General features: G+C 52.8%; 1 protein-coding gene across 2 annotated transcripts in view; it reads left to right on the top strand.

Annotated features, from left to right (window-relative positions):
• Positions 1-17,769, top strand: part of DRC3 (dynein regulatory complex subunit 3) — a 42,395-nt gene that overhangs the window by 4,107 nt on the left and 20,519 nt on the right. Inside the window, exons 3-7 of one of the 2 annotated variants that reach the window (XM_019753761.3) lie at positions 419-583; positions 3,810-3,926; positions 6,907-7,073; positions 14,741-14,887; positions 17,265-17,384. In XM_019753761.3, the coding sequence (XP_019609320.3) occupies positions 424-583; positions 3,810-3,926; positions 6,907-7,073; positions 14,741-14,887; positions 17,265-17,384 (711 nt within the window). In that variant the 5' untranslated portion in view covers positions 419-423. Of the gene's footprint in view, positions 1-2; positions 584-3,809; positions 3,927-6,906; positions 7,074-14,740; positions 14,888-17,264; positions 17,385-17,769 lie in introns of those variants that run through there. The other variant, XM_019753762.3, reaches the window with a different exon arrangement.

Here is a 17,769-nt window from a genome sequence, read left to right as displayed (position 1 = left end):
ATATGCGGCTGGGGCTGCCAAGGCTGGCAGTGGTTGGTGCCAAGAAACCTGAATGAGGGTGGGCACAGAAAGCCAACGGCCCAGTATGGCCATGGCCATAGAGGAGTTGAGTTCCAAAGGCTCAGGAGACCAGTGTGGATACCAGTCCACTTGTGTGGAGTAGGGTCACAGCTATGGTTGTGGGGCAAGGGGTACACTCCCGAGGAATGGCACCAGGCAAGATGGACACTTACGGCCACCGTGGGAGGCCCTGGAGCAGCCTTGGTGCGAAGGTACTGACCCCTAGGAGCAGAGGGCAGCATTTGGCGTGTCCTTTGCGGCCACGGTGCTCCACACCACCTTGAGAGGATGCCCGCCAGCCCCTGTCCTCAGACAAAGGGAGGAGCGGATTGTGGAAGAGGAACGTGTTGTTTTCCAGGGAGGATGAACCGGCTGTGCAACTCACTGGAGCCCAGAGTGATGGACGACGACATGCTCAAGCTGGCTGTCCAGGAGCAGGGCCCGCAGGACGAGGCCGGGCAGCTGGCCAAGCAGGAGGGCATCCTCTTTAAGGACGTCCTTTCCCTGCAGCTGGATTTCCAGAGTGAGTATCCTGGGTAGAGCAGGGCCACCAGGTGGGCCGCTGGCTTTCTTCACGCCACATACCAGCCCCAGGATTCCATGCAAAGTCCGTATAAAAAGATTAAGTTCTCCCACTCCAAATCTGAGTGAACCACATCGGCCTTGGTGTCCTGGCAGGTGGCACCTAGAAGCTGGTCCCTAGCTGTCAGGAGGGCGCTGTGGGGAGGAGGAGGAATGCACTGGGAGAGCAGCTTTGAAGGAGGGACAGGAAATGGGCCATGAGGCAGGGAGGCGCCTCGAGGGGCAGGACAGCCTCGTGGGAAGAGGAGGCTGGGGACCAGATACATCCTCAGGGCCTCGGCGTCCCCATCTGTGAAGTGGGATGGCTGCAGTCACTGTCCCCAGTGCTAGTAAGACAACATGTACACAGTGTCTGGTACACTCCGAAAGGCCAGAGAGGGAAGCCCTCCCCAGCAGAGTGACCTGGTCAGTCTCACTCCGGCCTGTCCTGGGCTCCCGTGCTGGCCTGCCGGATCGTGCGCTCAACAAGGGGTTCTTTCTTGTTGCTGTTGTTGGCAGGTTTGGGTGGGGTTTTATCCTCTTTTTTTAAAATTAAATTTAGTGGGGTAACAGTGCTTAATAACATTATGTAAATGTCAGGTGCACATCTTTATAACATCTGTGTACTCTGTTGTTTGCTCACCACGCGAAGTCTACTCTCCTTCCATCACCATATGTTTGACCCGCTTCACCCTCCTCATCCTCCCCGAGGCGCTGCCTCAGCCAGCCTGTACCAGACCGAGGACCCAGCAGTGGGCAAGGCCCTGGTCCCCACAGGCATCCCCGGATCACGGCCTCCAGGGCCCATCACACTTCTGCGGGAGCCAGCTGGCCTCCCAGAGCAGTGGGGGCCCCTGAGCCGCAGCCCCCTCTGTGGGGAGAGGTTAAAGGGACTGCAAAATGGCTGTCACCAGAGGGGGCTGTAGGGTTGAGCACCTTCCTTTGCTCACCCTCCCCAACCTAAGGTTCATTCAGCCAATATTTATCAAGTTTCTGTTATATGGCAGCTGCTATTTTAGGTACTAGGGATTCAACTGAACAACAGACCAAAATACCCTATTGGTCGTTGGTCTTTGTATGCTAAAGTAGCATGTGCTATGGACAAAAATCAAGTAAGGAGAGGAGCAAAAGGGAACTGGGGGTGGGGTGCAGTGTTTTATTGGGTGGTCAGAAAAGGTGACAACTGAGCAATGTCTGGTAGGAGGTGAGGGAAGGAGCCATGTGGAGATCCAGGGAAAGTGTCCAAGGCGGAGAGAATAGCCCATGCGAAGGTGGTGTGTGGACACAGGTCAGAGAGGTCCTGGGGTCAGCTAGCATCGGCCTGCGGGGCTGAGAGGGTGTTGGGCTTGTGCAGTGAGTGAGGTGGGAGCCCTGGGAGGGTCCTGAGCAGAGGAAGGACAGGGCGGGCTCCAGGTTTTCACAGGATCCCACTGGCTGCAGGGGGACAGACTGGCGGGCCCAAGGGCCAGAGCGGGGGTCTAGCGAGACAGCTACTGCTGTGGTCCAGGGAGCAGTGATGGGCTAGGACCAAGGTGGTGGCAGTAGACGAGGATTCCATATCTACGCTGAACATTAAACTGGCTTTTGGGGCAGTCCTGTCATGCTCGTAACTCATTTAGAGCTAACTGCTAAATACATCTTGGTTTTGTTGAGTTGTTTTGGCTTTTCCACATGAACTGCTGATGTGTAGCGAAAAGCCAGCATGCAGGTGTGCCAGGCAGAGCAGCCAGCTTGGCGGGAGCCGCCCAAGGGGGTGGGATCTGCAGGACGTCAGCCACAGCCAGGGGCTGTCAGTCTAAGGCCAGGGCCAGGGAAAATGGCTGGAAAATCCAGCTCAGGATGTGAGGTGGCTGAGATCCTGGGGCTGAACTGGGCTCTGCCCCAGAAGCACAAGGAGGGATGGTCGCTGATGTCATTCTGGGAAGTCTGGCCACAGAGAGCTGGGGAACAGACACCAGTCCCACCTGGCCCTGGGACCCTGGGGGAGGCAGGACCCTGGGTCAGAGAAACGCTGTCCGTTCACCCCATGGATACCAGGCTTGAGGAGGGCAGCGAGGAGAGCTGCGTGCTTCCCTGAGAACCTCACAACCTCAGGGCAAACCCTACCCCTCTGAATGAATATTGAAGCTGCTGCCCCGAATATGTGGTTATTAAGGGCACTTTTTTTTTTTTTACCCCTTTCACTTCTGTATTATTTCAGTCTTTTAATGAGTGTATTCTAATTTTACAAGTTTTAGAAATCATTACAAAAGTAAATATAGAAAAAAGGGGCATATAAGTAACAGAGCTATTTGTGGCTTCTAGAAAAAACTGGGGACAAGTATAGGCCTCTAGAATTTGACGTACACAGTACATATTTATAGTTAAGTGTTTTCAGAACTCTTCTGGCTGCCAGTGATAGAAACCACCCTGCCTGGTGTAGGAGCAACGGAACGAGTCGGCTGTGTAACTGTGAAGGTGGTGTTCAGGGACATCAGGGTCAGGTGCTTTGGTGACATGAGAAACCTGACTCTCCTATGGTGTGGGCCATTTATGCCATTCTGCATTCATGGACATTTGGGGTTCCTGCTATCTTTCTGCCCCTCATGTACCTGTAAGGTATTTCTTTGGGCACATATGTAAGTGTCTTTGCACAGATTCCAAGTAGAGAAACTGCAGGGCCAAAGGGCACACACATTAAACATTTAAGTAAACGTAGCTAAATTGCCCTCCAAAAATGGCTGAACTAGTTGACTGGCCCTCCCACCAGCAGTGCATAGGGAGGCATTCGCCCCTCAGCCTTGACTCTGTCACATGGCAGAAGGAAGAAGGAGGACCCCTGCCTGCATCCTGTGTCCTGTGCCCAAGTGGTTGTGGCCTCCCAGGCAGCCCTGAGCCTGGCCCTGGAGGCCCGTGCCCTGAGCAGGTCCAGCCCACCTTCACACAGACCCCCACCCACTGACACACCCATGGACCCATTAGGGCCTCTATGGCCCGATCACTACGCACTGTGCACTAGTGGGGCCTCGGAGCTCCTCAATGCTCGGCCCACATCTCCCGGGCGCTCACAGACTCCAGGGCGAGGCAGCGGATTGTGGGACCTTCTGTGTGGTAGCACTGGTCGCCTCAGTCCTCTGATACATTGGTACCCAACTGTAACCCCAAGCCGAGGCTGGAGCCCGCTGAAGCATCTCCTCTGATTGTTGCAGACATCCTCCGCATTGACAACCTCTGGCAGTTTGAGAACTTGAGGAAGCTGCAGCTGGACAATAACATCATTGAGAGGATCGAGGGCCTGGAGAGCCTCACACACCTGGTCTGGCTAGGTAAGGCCCTTCCTGTGTGTGTCCGCCCTCATCAAAGGTGACAGCCTGCCAAGGTAATTGTCTCCCCAGGCAATAGTCTGCTGCCGGCCCACCATTAGCCCAGGTGCCGCAGAAGCTCTGTCTGCTGGGAGCAAGAATGCCGCTTTCTTTTAAAAGCCCAGGGCCTGTGCTGGGTAGACACAGCAAAGACGTGCTGGGACAGAATATTCTATTCCCACCTGCCAAACTTCCCAGTTGCGGGGAGGTCACAGGAGCAGCCTTGGGTTCCTTCTAGGTACTCTAGATTCAGGTTGGCAGATAACTATGGGCCCTACCAGTCAGCGGGGCTCAGATAAAACCAAAAACAATCATCACAGCTGTTAGTTGCACTTACTACCTGCTAAGCATGGGCCTGTATGCTTTTCATGAGAGCTTTTTAATCCACACAGCTTCCCCATTGTAGAGATGAGCAAAGTGGGGTCACAGGCTCCCAGCACAGCTCTGCCTGACTCTGGAGCTGTGGCCCTCACTGCTGAGACCACAAGGGTCCTGATGAACTGTGTCTACCTGCTGGCCTTCAGAGGCAGCCTCACAACTGGTGGGCACCACAGAGGGGCAGGTGGGCACCTAACAGCGAGAGGGGCCTGGCTGGCGAGCTCTTCATAACTGTCTTGTTTAGCTCTCACAACAACCCTAAAGGACAGGAATCTGTCACTGTCCCAATCTACTGAGGAGGAACTCAGCCTCCAAGAGGCCAAGGCACTTGCCTGAAGCTTCACCACCAGGAAGTGGCAGAGCTGGGGTGCCCCCCATGCCTGTCTGAGCCCAAAGTCCACGTTCCCTCCGTCCTGTCAGGCTGCTTCCCCACGAGGAGCAGCCTGGGCACTGGTGTGCCTCTCAGTCTGCAAAGTCCTTTCCCCTACAAGTGTGCTGACAGTGGACAGCCCACAGCGCCACGCAGGCAGGACCGTGCTGCCATTTCACAGAGGCAGCAGCAGAGGCGGACCACAGCCAGGGCTCCTGACTGCTAGGCCCAGGCACCCCCTTCCGGCACCCACTTCCGGCACCGCAGCACTCAGCCAGCTCAGTCCCGGGCTGGGCAGCACGACAGCCTCACTGGGAGTCATCTGTTTCTCTAGGAGATGAAGGAGGAGGAGAGGGTGCGGGTCAGCCCCGATCCTGAGCCGTGTCCCCCACCCCGAAGGCCTACCAGGCACCGGCGTCTGAATGCTGTGCTTTCAGGCCAGAGCTATCTGTGGTATCAGGGTGAGAAAGCAGAAGAGGGAAGCTGTGGCCAGCCGTACCCCTCAGTGGCTCAGAAGCCAGCCCTTGTCCAGCCACAGCACTCGTCCAGGGACCTGCCACAGCCGGAAGAGCTGCGTCCCTGGGATGTCGGGGCTCTGATGGTTCAGCACAGCCCCCACCTACATGCACAAGCCCTGCTGGTGACCCGCCACCGTCTGCTGCCCCAGGGCTCAGGATGGGCTGGAGCTGGCAAGTGCTGGCCCTGCAAAGCTGGCCATGCTCACCTCGTCCACTGGCATTCAGGGATGTGTTGTTGGTAGCTTGAAATTGGCCGTGGTGGGAGGAGCCCTTACACCACAGCAATCAGCAAGCCCCGCACATCAGAGCTTCCCTCACCCCACCCCCATTGTTAAACATTCACCTGCATCACACCGCTGCTTCCAGTGCGTGTAGCCAGGCCTCCACGGGGTAGACGCTGGCTGCACGGTGGGAAAGGAGGTGCCGACCCCAGCGCACTTCCCAGCTCCGCCCATGTACTGACCGATTGTACACGAGTTGTTTCAGCCTCTGCCCCGGTTCCTTTATGTGCTGTGTGATCGTGACCCAGGCCCTTTTGCGTCTTGGTTTCCTCACCCATAAAATACAGGCGGTGACAGCTGTGCTGTGAGGATTAGATGAGGTAATGCACTTAGAGGGCCGTAGTCTCAGCTGTCAACAGGTGAGCGTCCCGTGATATACCAAGGAGGCTGAATTCAGAAGGGTAACTGACTCTCCAAATCACCTTTTTAAAAAATTTTATTGGGTAACAGTGTGCTTTTTCCAGGACCCATCAGCGCCAAGTCCAGTGGCCGTTTTCAGTCTAGTTGCAGGGGTGCAGCTCACCGTCCCATGTGGGAGTCAAACCGGCAACCTTGTTGTTAGGAGCTCGTGCTCTAATAACTGAGCTAACAGGCCGCCCCAAAAATCACCTTTTCAATGTGGTAGCTTGCAGCTATCATGGCCATATTTCCTAGTTCATGGAAAATTCCGTTTGGGTGTCTGGGCCGTTGGAGTTGCAGGACAGGGTTGCAACCCCAGTCCCAACCAAAAACCTGTGAAACTTGGGTTAGAGAGCATCCTGCCGTCTCAGCTGAGGTTGGGCTCGGGCTGGGCGGGGGAAGGGCAGCCGGAGGCAGCTGCGGTGCAGCTGGAAGAACTTGGCTGCCACCTGTCCAGGGAGCAGCCCTGGGTGAGCTGTTGGCACCACCATCGTTAGCTGTGTGCTTTGGGGTAAATCATCTGAGCAAATGGGGAGAGAAGCTGCAAACTGCCACTCAAGGCTGTTGTCTGGGGTGATACACACAAGCACTTGATAAAGTGGTAAACGCTACGCAGACAGGTATCATCACTAAAACACCGTAGGAGAGAGGGAAGGAGACACTCCCTCTTGTCTCCCCCACCCCAAGATACACTGTTTCAGACCTGCCAGTAAGCAGTTTCATCTCAGGACAATGACAGAGCACAGGCGTGAGTACTGGGCCATGTGTCCCCGGCCCGGAAGACGGGTGGCGGGGCTGGAGGGGCAATGAAAGTCTGAGGCCACAGGAAGGAATCCATGCACGGCTTCTAGAAGACCATAAGCTGCCAGACAGTGAGTCAGTTCCCGGCCCGACGACTTGGGGCTGGCTCACAGGGCATAAGTAGCCTTGATGGTTTTGTGGCAGGACACCCCACCCCCTCACCTGTCACCCAGCCCTCGCGGCCCTCTTCCTTCCAGACCTCTCCTTCAACAACATTGAGGCCATCGAGGGGCTGGACGCACTGGTAAACCTGGAGGACCTGAGCCTGTTCAACAACCGTATCTCCAAGATTGACTCTCTGGACGCCCTGGCCAAGCTGCAGGTTCTGTCACTCGGCAACAACCAGATCAGCAACGCGATGAATGTGAGCACAGGGCCCGGCTGAGGGTGCACCGACCCACCCCCAGGTCAGGGGGAGCTGGGGCCTGGGGGTCTGTGGCGAGGGGAAATGCAGGGTCAGCCTTCCAGATCGTCCCTTTTTTCTAGAAAAGCTAGAAATCCAGATTATTCTACAAGAGATCTGATAATGTTTAAACAACATGCTTCACCCATGAAAGCCCATCTGCTGGTGCCACTTGGCACCCTGCCTTGGTGGGGTCTCTTTCTTCCTCTGAGCCCCACCCTCAACAAACCTTTGCTAAGCTGGATATGGGGCATTTGGCCTGTGCTCAGTGGGTACAGAGACCAAAGCTACAGCCGCTTTGGGGTGCCCAGCACACACCCACATAATCAAGACACACAAGATGACAAGAAGCCTGGGTCCACCCCCAGGGTGTCAGGGGTATATGTGTGAGTGGGCAGGGGCCATTGGTCATTTGGAAGGTGGGCTGGCCCCTGCCCACCCCCACAACAGGTTCGCAGCAGCGAGCTGGGGCCATGACCCCAGCGCTGGGCGTGTGGCATCTTTCATGAGGGTCCTGTGTCAGAGGTGACATTACCAGATTTCTCCTGGATTAGAACCGTTGCTAGGACCCGTTTTTCTGGCTTGCCAGTCAATCCTGGGAATGTCCACTGCCCTTTCAAGATTCCTTTTCTGCTTAGGTCAGTCAGATGGTCTAGGTCCAAATCCCAGCCACACGCCCTAAGGCTTAAACCTTCTGTGCCTCGGTTTCCTCATCTGTAACATGGAGATAATGGCCATAACCTACCTGCCAGGGATCAAGTGAGGTGGTGAGCGTGAGGCAGGCACTGCGTTCAGGCTCAGGCTGGAGTACTTCCTTAACAAAGGGAGGCCTGTGATAGCCGAGATCCTTCCTGAGAGAGCGGCAGAAGAGGTGAGGTGATTTTTGAATCAGACTCACAGAAAGACGATTGGAATTTTGTCATTGAGCAGAAAGACCAGGCTTCCTGGGAGGAGGGCATGGCTTGAGCAAACCAAGGCCAGGAGATGCGCTCGGGGTGCCTGCCTGGGAATGCACATTCCCTCGAGGAGCTCAAGGTCACTGGAGGAGGTCCAGGGGTGTGTTGCAGGGCAGCGCCCAGGACAGCAGAGGGGAGTTATGGAGGCTTTGGGGCTTCGGTGTGTTTTGGAAGGAAACTCTGCCACCATGAGGATGGATTTGAGGGGGATTGTGAGTGGGGGAAGCAAGGATAGCGCCATCAGAAAGACACAGCATCTCTGAAGCAAGGACTTGGGTGAGGCGGTGTGTTGGTCAGGTGATCTCAGGGAGCTGCAGTGAGCCAGAGGGCAGGAAGAACCAACTTGCAGGTGTGGTACTAAGATTGCTGCTCTAAGTGATGGGGGTTACCCTCTGCTAGGCCCTCAGGGGTATCCAGAATGCCTCCCCAGAGTGAACACCTGAAGGGGCAGAGCCTGAGGCATTTATTCCCCAGTAGCTGAGGGATGCCGCAGAGATGAACTCCCGCCTGCCCTTGCTTCTGGGTGGTCTTCAGAGAGCTGAGGCCGGTGCAAGGATGAGATGGGCATTACCAGCAGGAGTCCAGCCCGGCGGCAGCTGAGCCCAGGGCATGCCAAGGGCCCAGCACAAGCAAACGGGGCATTCAGCACCATGATGACCGGTGCTGGGAAGATGGGCAGGCTTATCGCCAGGGCTTCAGGGATGCACGTGCCTTCTGCCTCTCGGCTCTGCTGTCCTCAGCATCTCCCGGGCTGCTGCTTTTCATGGTTGTAGTCAAGGCCACGGGCTTCCTCATCCACATCGGGCCGGGCAGACAGCTCAAGAAATCGCCGCCTAACAGAGACACTTCGTTCTGAGCAGAGCCCACACCCTCTCTCAACCAATATCAGAGCTGGGGGATGTCCAGGCGGGATGGCTCAATGGATGGCTGGAGTGGGTCAAGCTCCAGTTCTGACCTGTATTTAAGTCTGTGCAGCGGGGCTGCACCCCAGAGGCCATGTAGTCTTGGTAGTTTGCCACCCACCCCAGGCAGGAGGATGTAAACCAAACCAGTGCCCTTTTCAGGGCTCGAGTCCTGATTACTCAGCCTGCTTCTGCTGTGTGCAGCTGGCCCACAGCACAGCTGCCTCCTGAAGGGTCCGCAGAGTCCAGAGCTGAGTGGAGAGCTGAGATTTAATCAGCTACTGACTGTCTGACCTTGACCAGGGACTTAGCGTTCTGGGGGCTCATTTGCCCATCTGTAAAATGAGAAGAGCAGTAGTCTCCCCCAGGTTGCTGTGAGGGTTGAATCAATTAGAGAGTGCTAAGTAGCTCATGCAGGGCATGGCACATAGTAGGTACACAGAAAGTGGTGGGTATTCAGGAATTTCTAGATTAAGGACTACCCCCAAACAGCCATAAATCTTTCTGTTTGAAAACCTCTTTGAGCATTTCCCAGCTGTTCCTGCCTAGGCAGGTCCAGTACCCCCCAGGCCTGACTTGTTATCCCTTGGACATCGGAGACTTCAATGGACTGCAAGCGTTGTCCCTTATGAAGGTCCAGGCCTACCCTTGGAGGTGGCTGCCCACTCCCAGTCCATGCCCCAGCCCCGCTGCGGACACCCCACTCCCTCCCCTGACCTTGGGCACGCTCCCATTCCTCCCCTTCAGGGACTGGCAGCAAGAAACTCGATCCCTGTTTCCAGTGGGATGTTGGGGACCAGGTAGCCCATACAGAAGAAAAGCGGGTAAAGCTGGTCCCCAGAGAGACAGAGGAAGGAAGAAGATGCCTGGGAGAAGCCCCCGGGGACTGCTGAGGTGTCTGGGCCTGGATCTCATTGTTTTGGGGGCCTGGCCATGGGCCAGAGATACTGGAGTCCCTGCGTCCTCTTCGCCTAGTCAGGGGCCAGCCTCCTTGGTGCCTTCTCCCAGAGTCCGGACTTAATCAGCTGCAAACCCATCTGTGACTTTAGCTCTTACCTGCACTGTATATCTGACATCTAATTATACACTTTTTTGTTATTTATTTACTTACTAGACTTCTTTTAATACCTGTTTATTGTATTATAAACAAGCAGATGTTTCAGCAGAACTCAGGGCACACAGGGAAGAGCCCCTCTCGCTCCTGGCCCCTTCCAGAGGCCACAGCTGCTTATAAGTTGCATGTATCTTTCCAGGCATCTTGTTTAAACGTTTCACATGATTGTCACATCTGTCTGGCTAACCCTCCAAGTGCCTGCCTTCAGTCATTCCCTCTCCTTCTGAGTCATCAGTTCCCCCTCTGCTGGATCATTCCACTGCTTACGTAGATGTGGCACGATATATTTTTCTAGTCCCCAACAGGTGGACACTTATGTTGTTTCCAGCCTCATGTTGTTAAACAGAAGCTATAATGGATGTCCTTGAACAGGGCTTACTTTAAACCTGGATGAGTCCATGTGGAATTGCTGGGTTAGAGGGCATTGCACACTTTTTATTTTGATGGATCTTGCCACATTTTCATCTATAGAAGTGAAACTATTTACAAACCCGCCAGCAATTATGAGAGGACCTATTTCCTCTCACCTTCCACAACATATTTGGTTATCAGACCATTCTCTCTTTAACAATCTAAAAGACAAAAAGTGAAATTTCACTGGGAGACCTCTTAAAAATTAAATCACATCCTATCTCCTCCCCCCACATACACTTAAAACTGCAATGGCTTCCATTGTCCTTAGAACAAAATCCAAACTCGTGACTGCAGCTTTGACCCACGTCTTACATGAATCCGCCCTGACTTTGTTTCCAATCTTGCCTCAAGTCCTGCTCCGACCCCCTCCCCAGCCAAGCTGCAGCCACCCTGCCTGGCTTAATTCCTGGCACATGCCAAGTTCTCTGCTGCTTCAGGGTCTTTGTGCTGTTTTTGCTTTGGGGAATGCACTCTCTGCCCTCAGAGACTTCTGAGTTCCCTAACTGAAAAAGACCTCGCTCATATTTTTTCTCATGACCAATCTTTATGTTTTTATAGCACTTACCAAAAAAAGTAATGATTTTACTTATTTTTAAAAACATTCTTGTGCCCTACCCCTAGAATGCTCCTGCGATAAGGGCAGGGACCACGTTGGCTTTGTACCCCCTAACTCCCCGAGGCCTAGCATGTGCCTGAGGCCTGGTAGGTGCTTAATAATGTTTGTTAAATGAATACATAAATAACTGAACAATTCCTTCAGAAAAGCATGCTGGGTTTCTTTTCTGTCTTTTGCATAGTAAGACAGTATCTAGGTGCTCAGAAGTTGCTAGGAAAGAAAATACAGGCATACCTCAGAGATATTGCAGGTTTGGTTCCAGACCACTGCAATAAAGTAAATATCATAATAAAGCAAGTCACATGAATTTTTTGGTTTCCCAGGGCATATACCGTGTTTCCCCGAAAATAAGATCTAGCTGGACTATCAGCTCTAATGTGTCTTTTGGAGCAAAAATTAATGTAAGACCAGGTCTGATATTATATAAGACCCAGGCTTATATTATATTAAAATAAGACTGGGTCTTATATTACATTTTGCTCCAAAAGACGCATTAGAGCCGATGGTCTAGCTATGTCTTATTTTCGGGGAAACACGGTAAAAGTTATGTTTACACTATACTGTAGTCTATTAAGTGTGCAACAGCGTTATGTCTAAAAACAATGTACAGACATTAACTGAAAAATATTCTATTGCAACAAACTCAGATGCAGACAACAAACAGAATGGAAGTTACCAGAGGGGAAGGGGAGGGAGTGGGGGGAGGCTGAAGAGGGTAAAGTGAATCAAATACAAGGCGATGGAAGGAGACTAGACCTCCGGTGGTGAGCACACAATAGACCACACAGATGTTGTATTATAAAGTTGTACACCTGAAATTTGTATAAGGTTATTAACCAATGTTACCCAATACATTTAATTTTAAAAGTTTCACTATAAAAAATACTTTATTGCTAAAAAAATACTAACCATCATCTGAGCCTTCAGTGAGTTGTAACCTTTTTGCTGGTGGAGGCTTTTGCCTCGATGCTGATGGCGGCTGACTGATCCGGGTGGTGGTTGCTGAGGGTTGAGATGGCAATTTCTTAAAATAAGACAACTATGAAGTTTGCTGCATCGATTGACTCTTCCTTTCATGAACAATTTCTCTGTAGCATGTGATGCTATTTGATAGCATTTTACCCACAGCAGAACTTTCAAAATTGGAGTCAATCCTCTCAAACCCTGTAGCTGCTTTATCAACTAAATTTATGTAATGTTCTAAGACCTTTGTTGTCATTTTAACAATCTTCACAGCGCCTTCACCAGGAGGAGATTCCATCTCAAGAAACCACTTTCTTTGCTTATGCATAAAAGCAACGCCTCATCTGTTACAGTTTCATCATGAGATGCAGCAATTCGGTCACATCTTCAGGCTCCACTTCTAACTCTAGTTCTCTTGCTGTTTCCACCACATCTGCAGTTACTTCCTCCACTGAAGTCTGAACCCCTCAAAGCCATCCATGAGGGCTGGAAGCAACTTCTTTCGAACTCCTGTTAATGTTGCTATTCTGACCTCTTCCCATGAATCACAAAATATTCGTAATGGCATCTAGAACGGTCAGTCATTTCCAGAGGTTTTCGACTTATCTTGCCCAGATCCATCAGTAGAATCACTATGTATGGACTTATGAAATGTAGCTCTTAAATTATAAGGCTTGAAAGTCGAAATCACTTCTCTATCTGTTGGCTGGATGTTGTGTTAGCATGAAAGTGACATTAATTTCATCATCTCCATCAGACTCTTGGAGTGACCAGGTGCATTGTCAATGAGCCGTAATATTTTGAAAGGAATTTTTTGTTCTGAGCCGTAGGTCTCAACAGTGAGCTTAAAATATTCAGAAAGTCATGTTGTAAACAGATGTGCTGTGATTCAGGCTTTATTGTTCCATTTATAGAACATAGGCAGAGTAGATTTAGCATAGTTCTTAAGGACCCTAGGATTTTTGGAATGGTGAGTGAGTACTGGCTTCAACTTAAAGTCACCAGCTGCATGAGCCCCTGACAAGAGAATCAGCTTATCCTTTGAAGCTTTGAAGCCAGGCGTCGACTTCTCTCTGGCTATGGAAGTCCTAGATGGCATCTTCTTCCAATACGAAGCTGTTTTATCTACACTGAGAATCTGCTGTTTACTGTAACCACCTTCATTGATGGTCTTAGCTCGGTCTCCTGGAGAACTTGCTGCAGCTGCGCCGTCCGCACTTGCTGCTTCACTTGCACTTCTGCGTTACGGAGACGCCTTCTTTCCTTACACCCAGCTTCCAACTTTTCTTCTGCAGCGTCCTCACCTCTCTCAGCCTTCACAGAATTGAAGAGAGTTAGGGCCTTGCTCTGGATTAGGCCTTGGCTTAAGGGAATGTTGTGGCTGCTTCGATCTTCTATCCAGACCAGTAAAACTTTCTCCATATCGGCAATAAGGCCTTTTCACTTTCTTATCATGTGTTCACTGGCGTAGCACTTTTAATTTCCTTCGAGAACTTTTCCTTTGCATTCACAACTGGCTCACTGTTTGGCACAAGAGGCCTAGCTTTCGGCCTGTCTTGGCTTTAATATTCCCTCCTCACTAAGCTTCATCATTTCTAGCTTTGGATTTAAAGTGAGAGACATGTGACTCTTCTTTCACCTGAACACTTAGAGGCCTGTGTCGGGTTATTAACTGGCCTAATTTCAATATTGCTGTGTCTCAGAATAGCGAGGCCCGAGGAGGGGGAGAGGGACTGGCGGGCCGGCCGGCCAGTGGGGCAGTCAGAGCACACACCTCATTTATCAATTAAGTTCACTGTCTCTTATGGGTGTGGTTTGTGGCACCTCAAAGCAATTACAGTAGTAGCATCACTGATCACAGATCACCATACAAATATAATAATAATAATTATAATAATAATGTTTGAAATATTGTAAGAATTACCAAAATGTGATTCAGAGACACAACGTGAGCAAATGCTGTTGAAAAAAATGCCAGTAGACTTCCTCGGTGAAGGGTTGCCACAAACCTTCAATTTGTGAAAAATGCAATATCTGCAAAGCGCAATAAAGCACAGTGCAATAAAATCAGGTATGTTTGTATTAGCTATCTGGTTGACATTTCCCCCATTTTAATAAAAATAGGGTATAAGAAAAATAAACAGTAGTTAGTGAAATATTCCACTAGCTGTTATCCAGTTAATTCAAGGTTAACTATAAATTGGATTCCACTTAATGGGAGAGATTTGGACCTTTCACAGGGCTTCACAGTCTAAAAAGGCACACCTATTCTGAGTGACCAATAATAACGATAACAACTACCACCATTTATTGAGTAGGTGTCAGGCACTCTCCTATGCACGTTTCATAGCTCATTTCATTTGGCGCTTATAACACATCCTTATACCCATTTTACAGATGAGGAAATTGAGGCTCACACATGTTAGGTAACTTGTCCCATAGGTGGCATTTGAACCCAGGTCTGCTCGTTCTTTGGAAAGCCCAGGACTTACCAAAGGCCTCAGTGCAGCTGTCCTGCCTGGAACCCCAAGTGCCCCCTCATTGTCACTTCACCCTGTGCTGAAGACATTATGGCCAGGCAGAGTGCCAAAGAGAGAGACTCCCAAGGGTGTTTTCAGCTCTGCAGCAGCCAAGAAGATGGGTCTCCCCCCTCTGTTCCCCAGATCATCTACCTGCGGCGGTTCAAGGACCTGCGGGCACTCAGCCTCTCGGGGAACCCCATCGCCGAGGCAGAGGATTACGAGATGTCCGTCTGGGCCTACCTCCCTGACCTCGTGTACCTGGACTCGCGGCGCATCGATGACCACATGGCAAGTGTCTGCCTCTGGGCCTCCCAGCTCTGTGAGACGGCGTCAGGTCCCCTGGTTTCACGGAAGGAGACACTGAGACGGAGCTCCCCGTGTACCCGAGGAGGAGAGAAAGGGCCGCTCCCTCTTCCTTACTCCTTCCCTGCCTCTGCCAGAGCGATTCCCGCAGGACCTTCATGGTCACTATCGAGTGCGTGCTCACAGTGGCCAGGCCCCTTCCACGGGTTGCCTCCAGCCCGCTCACAGCCAGCCTGCTGTCTGGTTTTCTGGATAACGAAGTCGAGGAGACCAAGTGAGGACCAGCATTAGCCAGGATCAGCAGCTTGTGGCAGAGCCAGGATTCACCCATACTGTATGTGACCCCAGAAACAATATTAACACCTAACGGTTGTCATGCGCTTATATGCAAAACACATTGCGTTATTTCACATTATTTTCACAACAACCTGTGATGTGGGCCCTGCTCTCACCCCCAGCTTGCGAATGGTGAGGTGACTCACTCCGATCTCATGGCCAGTGGTGGTCAAGTAGGGAATTGGACCCAGGCCGTCTAGCAGCAGAGCCTGTGCTGTCAGCTCCTGTGCAGGGCCGGCCCCAGCGGGAGGGCCTTTCCCCATTCACTGCCTGGTCTGTCCACTGTCTGGTCAGTCCACTGTCACATCTGTCCACTGTCACGTCTGTCCACCGCCTGGTCTGTCCTCTGCCCACTTCTTTCCCGTGTCCTCTGCTATAAGCCGGACCTCTTTCACTTGCTTCTTATTCTTTGCAGTGAGATCAGTTTGTGGGTACTTCCCCCACTGGGAAAAAAGAATCTGCCCAGTTTCTGAGGCTTTGGCAGTGGAACCTGGGTGTCCCTGTGTGTTGGGAGCCAGGGAGACCAAGGACTGCTTGAGCTGGCCTCTCCTCACGGGAAGCTGGTGCCTTTCCTTGGAGGAAGGAGCCTGTATTTGGGGCACCCTGAGTTGATGTGGGGAGCAGCCAGGAGAACCCAGTGGAAGCAAGGAATGTAAGCGTACAGCTCAATGAATAGCAAGAGATATTTAGAAGGGTTTCAACTCTGGGCCACGTAAACTGTTCGCAGCCAAGGCCCATGTTAAGGCATAAAACTACACTGATGTGTGCTGACATCAGGTTCGGGAGGAAACGGGCCTCAGCGCAGGACGGAGAAGGCAAGCTGAGGCTCTGGAACTCTGGGGGAGCCCTGCCTTCCTTTGTGGAGCCAACACACAATTAGATCTTCCCACAGATACATGAAAATGTCAGGAGGGAAGGACACGGGCTGAGGTGGATGTACAGGAGGGGCTTGGTGGTTATGAGGTCGCTTCCCAAGGCAGTGGTTTGGAGCTGGGATCTACAGGATGGGCAGGAGTTGGCTGGGTGAAGGCAGAAGGCAGAGCACGTGCAGAGGCCCTGGGGGAGCAGGCCAGTTGCTGGAGTTGAGAGAGCTGGATATGGGGTGAGGGTTAGGGGGTGGGGGTAGGCGGGCAGGACCTTGCCGGCCACAGCAGGAGTTTGTCATTAACCTGTGCCCAAGAGGAAGCCATAGGAGGTAAATGAGGGGCTGCAAGATCATGTTTACATTTAACAGATTGCTCTGGCTGCTCGCTGGGAAGGAGTGGACAGATTGGAGGGGGACAGGGTGCACAGGGAAGGCCAGCTAGGAGCTGAGGCGGGGCTCCTGGCAAGAGATGATGTGACAGGTGAGGAGGCAATCAGGGAGTAGCACGGACAGACCTGGGCACAGCCTGGGTGCTGGCTGGCTGGGGGGCATCGTAGGACTCTAGGAAGGCAGAGGTCCATCTTGGGCAGGGTGAGTGGGCGGCGCTCTTGAGGCAGCCAGGAGGCATGAGGTCATCAGCAGCTGAGGTGCAGCGCTCAGTGGGTCTAAGCTGGAGGTAGAGACCTGAGTGTTGTCAGAGGATGAAAAGCCTTATCCTTGGAGCGTTAGCACAGGTGAGATCACCTGGGGTGTGTAGGGTGAGCCCAGAAGGGCAAGCACCAAGCCCTAGGGACACCCGCATCCCCAGTAGGCACAGGGGGTGAGGACAGCCAGGAGGCGGCAGGGCACAGAGCCAAGGGCAAAGATCCTTGTGACCAGACCCGTGAGTCCAGTTTTTCACTTAAGCTCTCCTCTCCCGCACTGTGTACCCCTAAAAGACACCCAGAGCACCTTCGGGGGGCGGGGGGCTGGGCTGCCTTCCTCCACACCTCTTGGACCTTCCCTAATTTCTCTTAGACTCAGAATACTTGAAAAGGGCACCGAGCCGTTCTCATGCACACCCGCACCCACGCTCAGGACACCACAGAAGGCAGAGGTCAGCATGGCTTCCAATTACCAAATGTCCTCTGGTCACAACGCCCCGTCCTCTTTCCCTGTCAGAAAGAGCTGGCGGCGCTTCAGCAGCAGTACAGCCTCGACGAGCTGAAGCACCGGGAGAAGCAGCTTCAGGCGCAGCTGGAGAGCGCGCAGGACCTGCGGAAGGAGCTGGAGGAGCACAGGGTACCCTCTGCCAGGCCCCCCCCCCCCCTGGCTCCCGGATGCGAGCTAGCCGCAAGGCCTCAGTCCAGTCAGCAAGGGTCAGCAGGCCCAGGAAGCAGGCCCTGTGCACCCACACCGGGCTCTGACGGGGCGTCAGTCGGGCTCCATCCGCGGGGCCTGGGGCCCTGCCCCTGCCTCGCTCTGCCCAGACCCACACGCCTGTCTCCTGCACGGGGCTGGGAGGTGGCGCTGAAGCGTCTGTCAGAGCAGCTCCTTTTCCTAACCCGCTAGGCAGTTCCCCACGGCAGCCGGGAAGGTTCACCTTCCTCCCTGTTCAGCCCGGCCCTGGATTCAAAGCTGAGCACCCCTGCCGCCTCCCACAGTCGCCACCTCCCCCCTAGACCAG

The sequence above is a fragment of the Rhinolophus sinicus genome, chromosome 12 (genome assembly GCF_057876585.1).
Source record: "Rhinolophus sinicus isolate RSI-liver-muscle chromosome 12, RSI-T2T, whole genome shotgun sequence".
In the NCBI taxonomy this organism is placed as follows: domain Eukaryota; kingdom Metazoa; phylum Chordata; class Mammalia; order Chiroptera; family Rhinolophidae; genus Rhinolophus; species Rhinolophus sinicus.
Note: the sequence above shows the minus strand (reverse complement) of the source record. Positions and strands in the feature narration are given on the sequence as shown.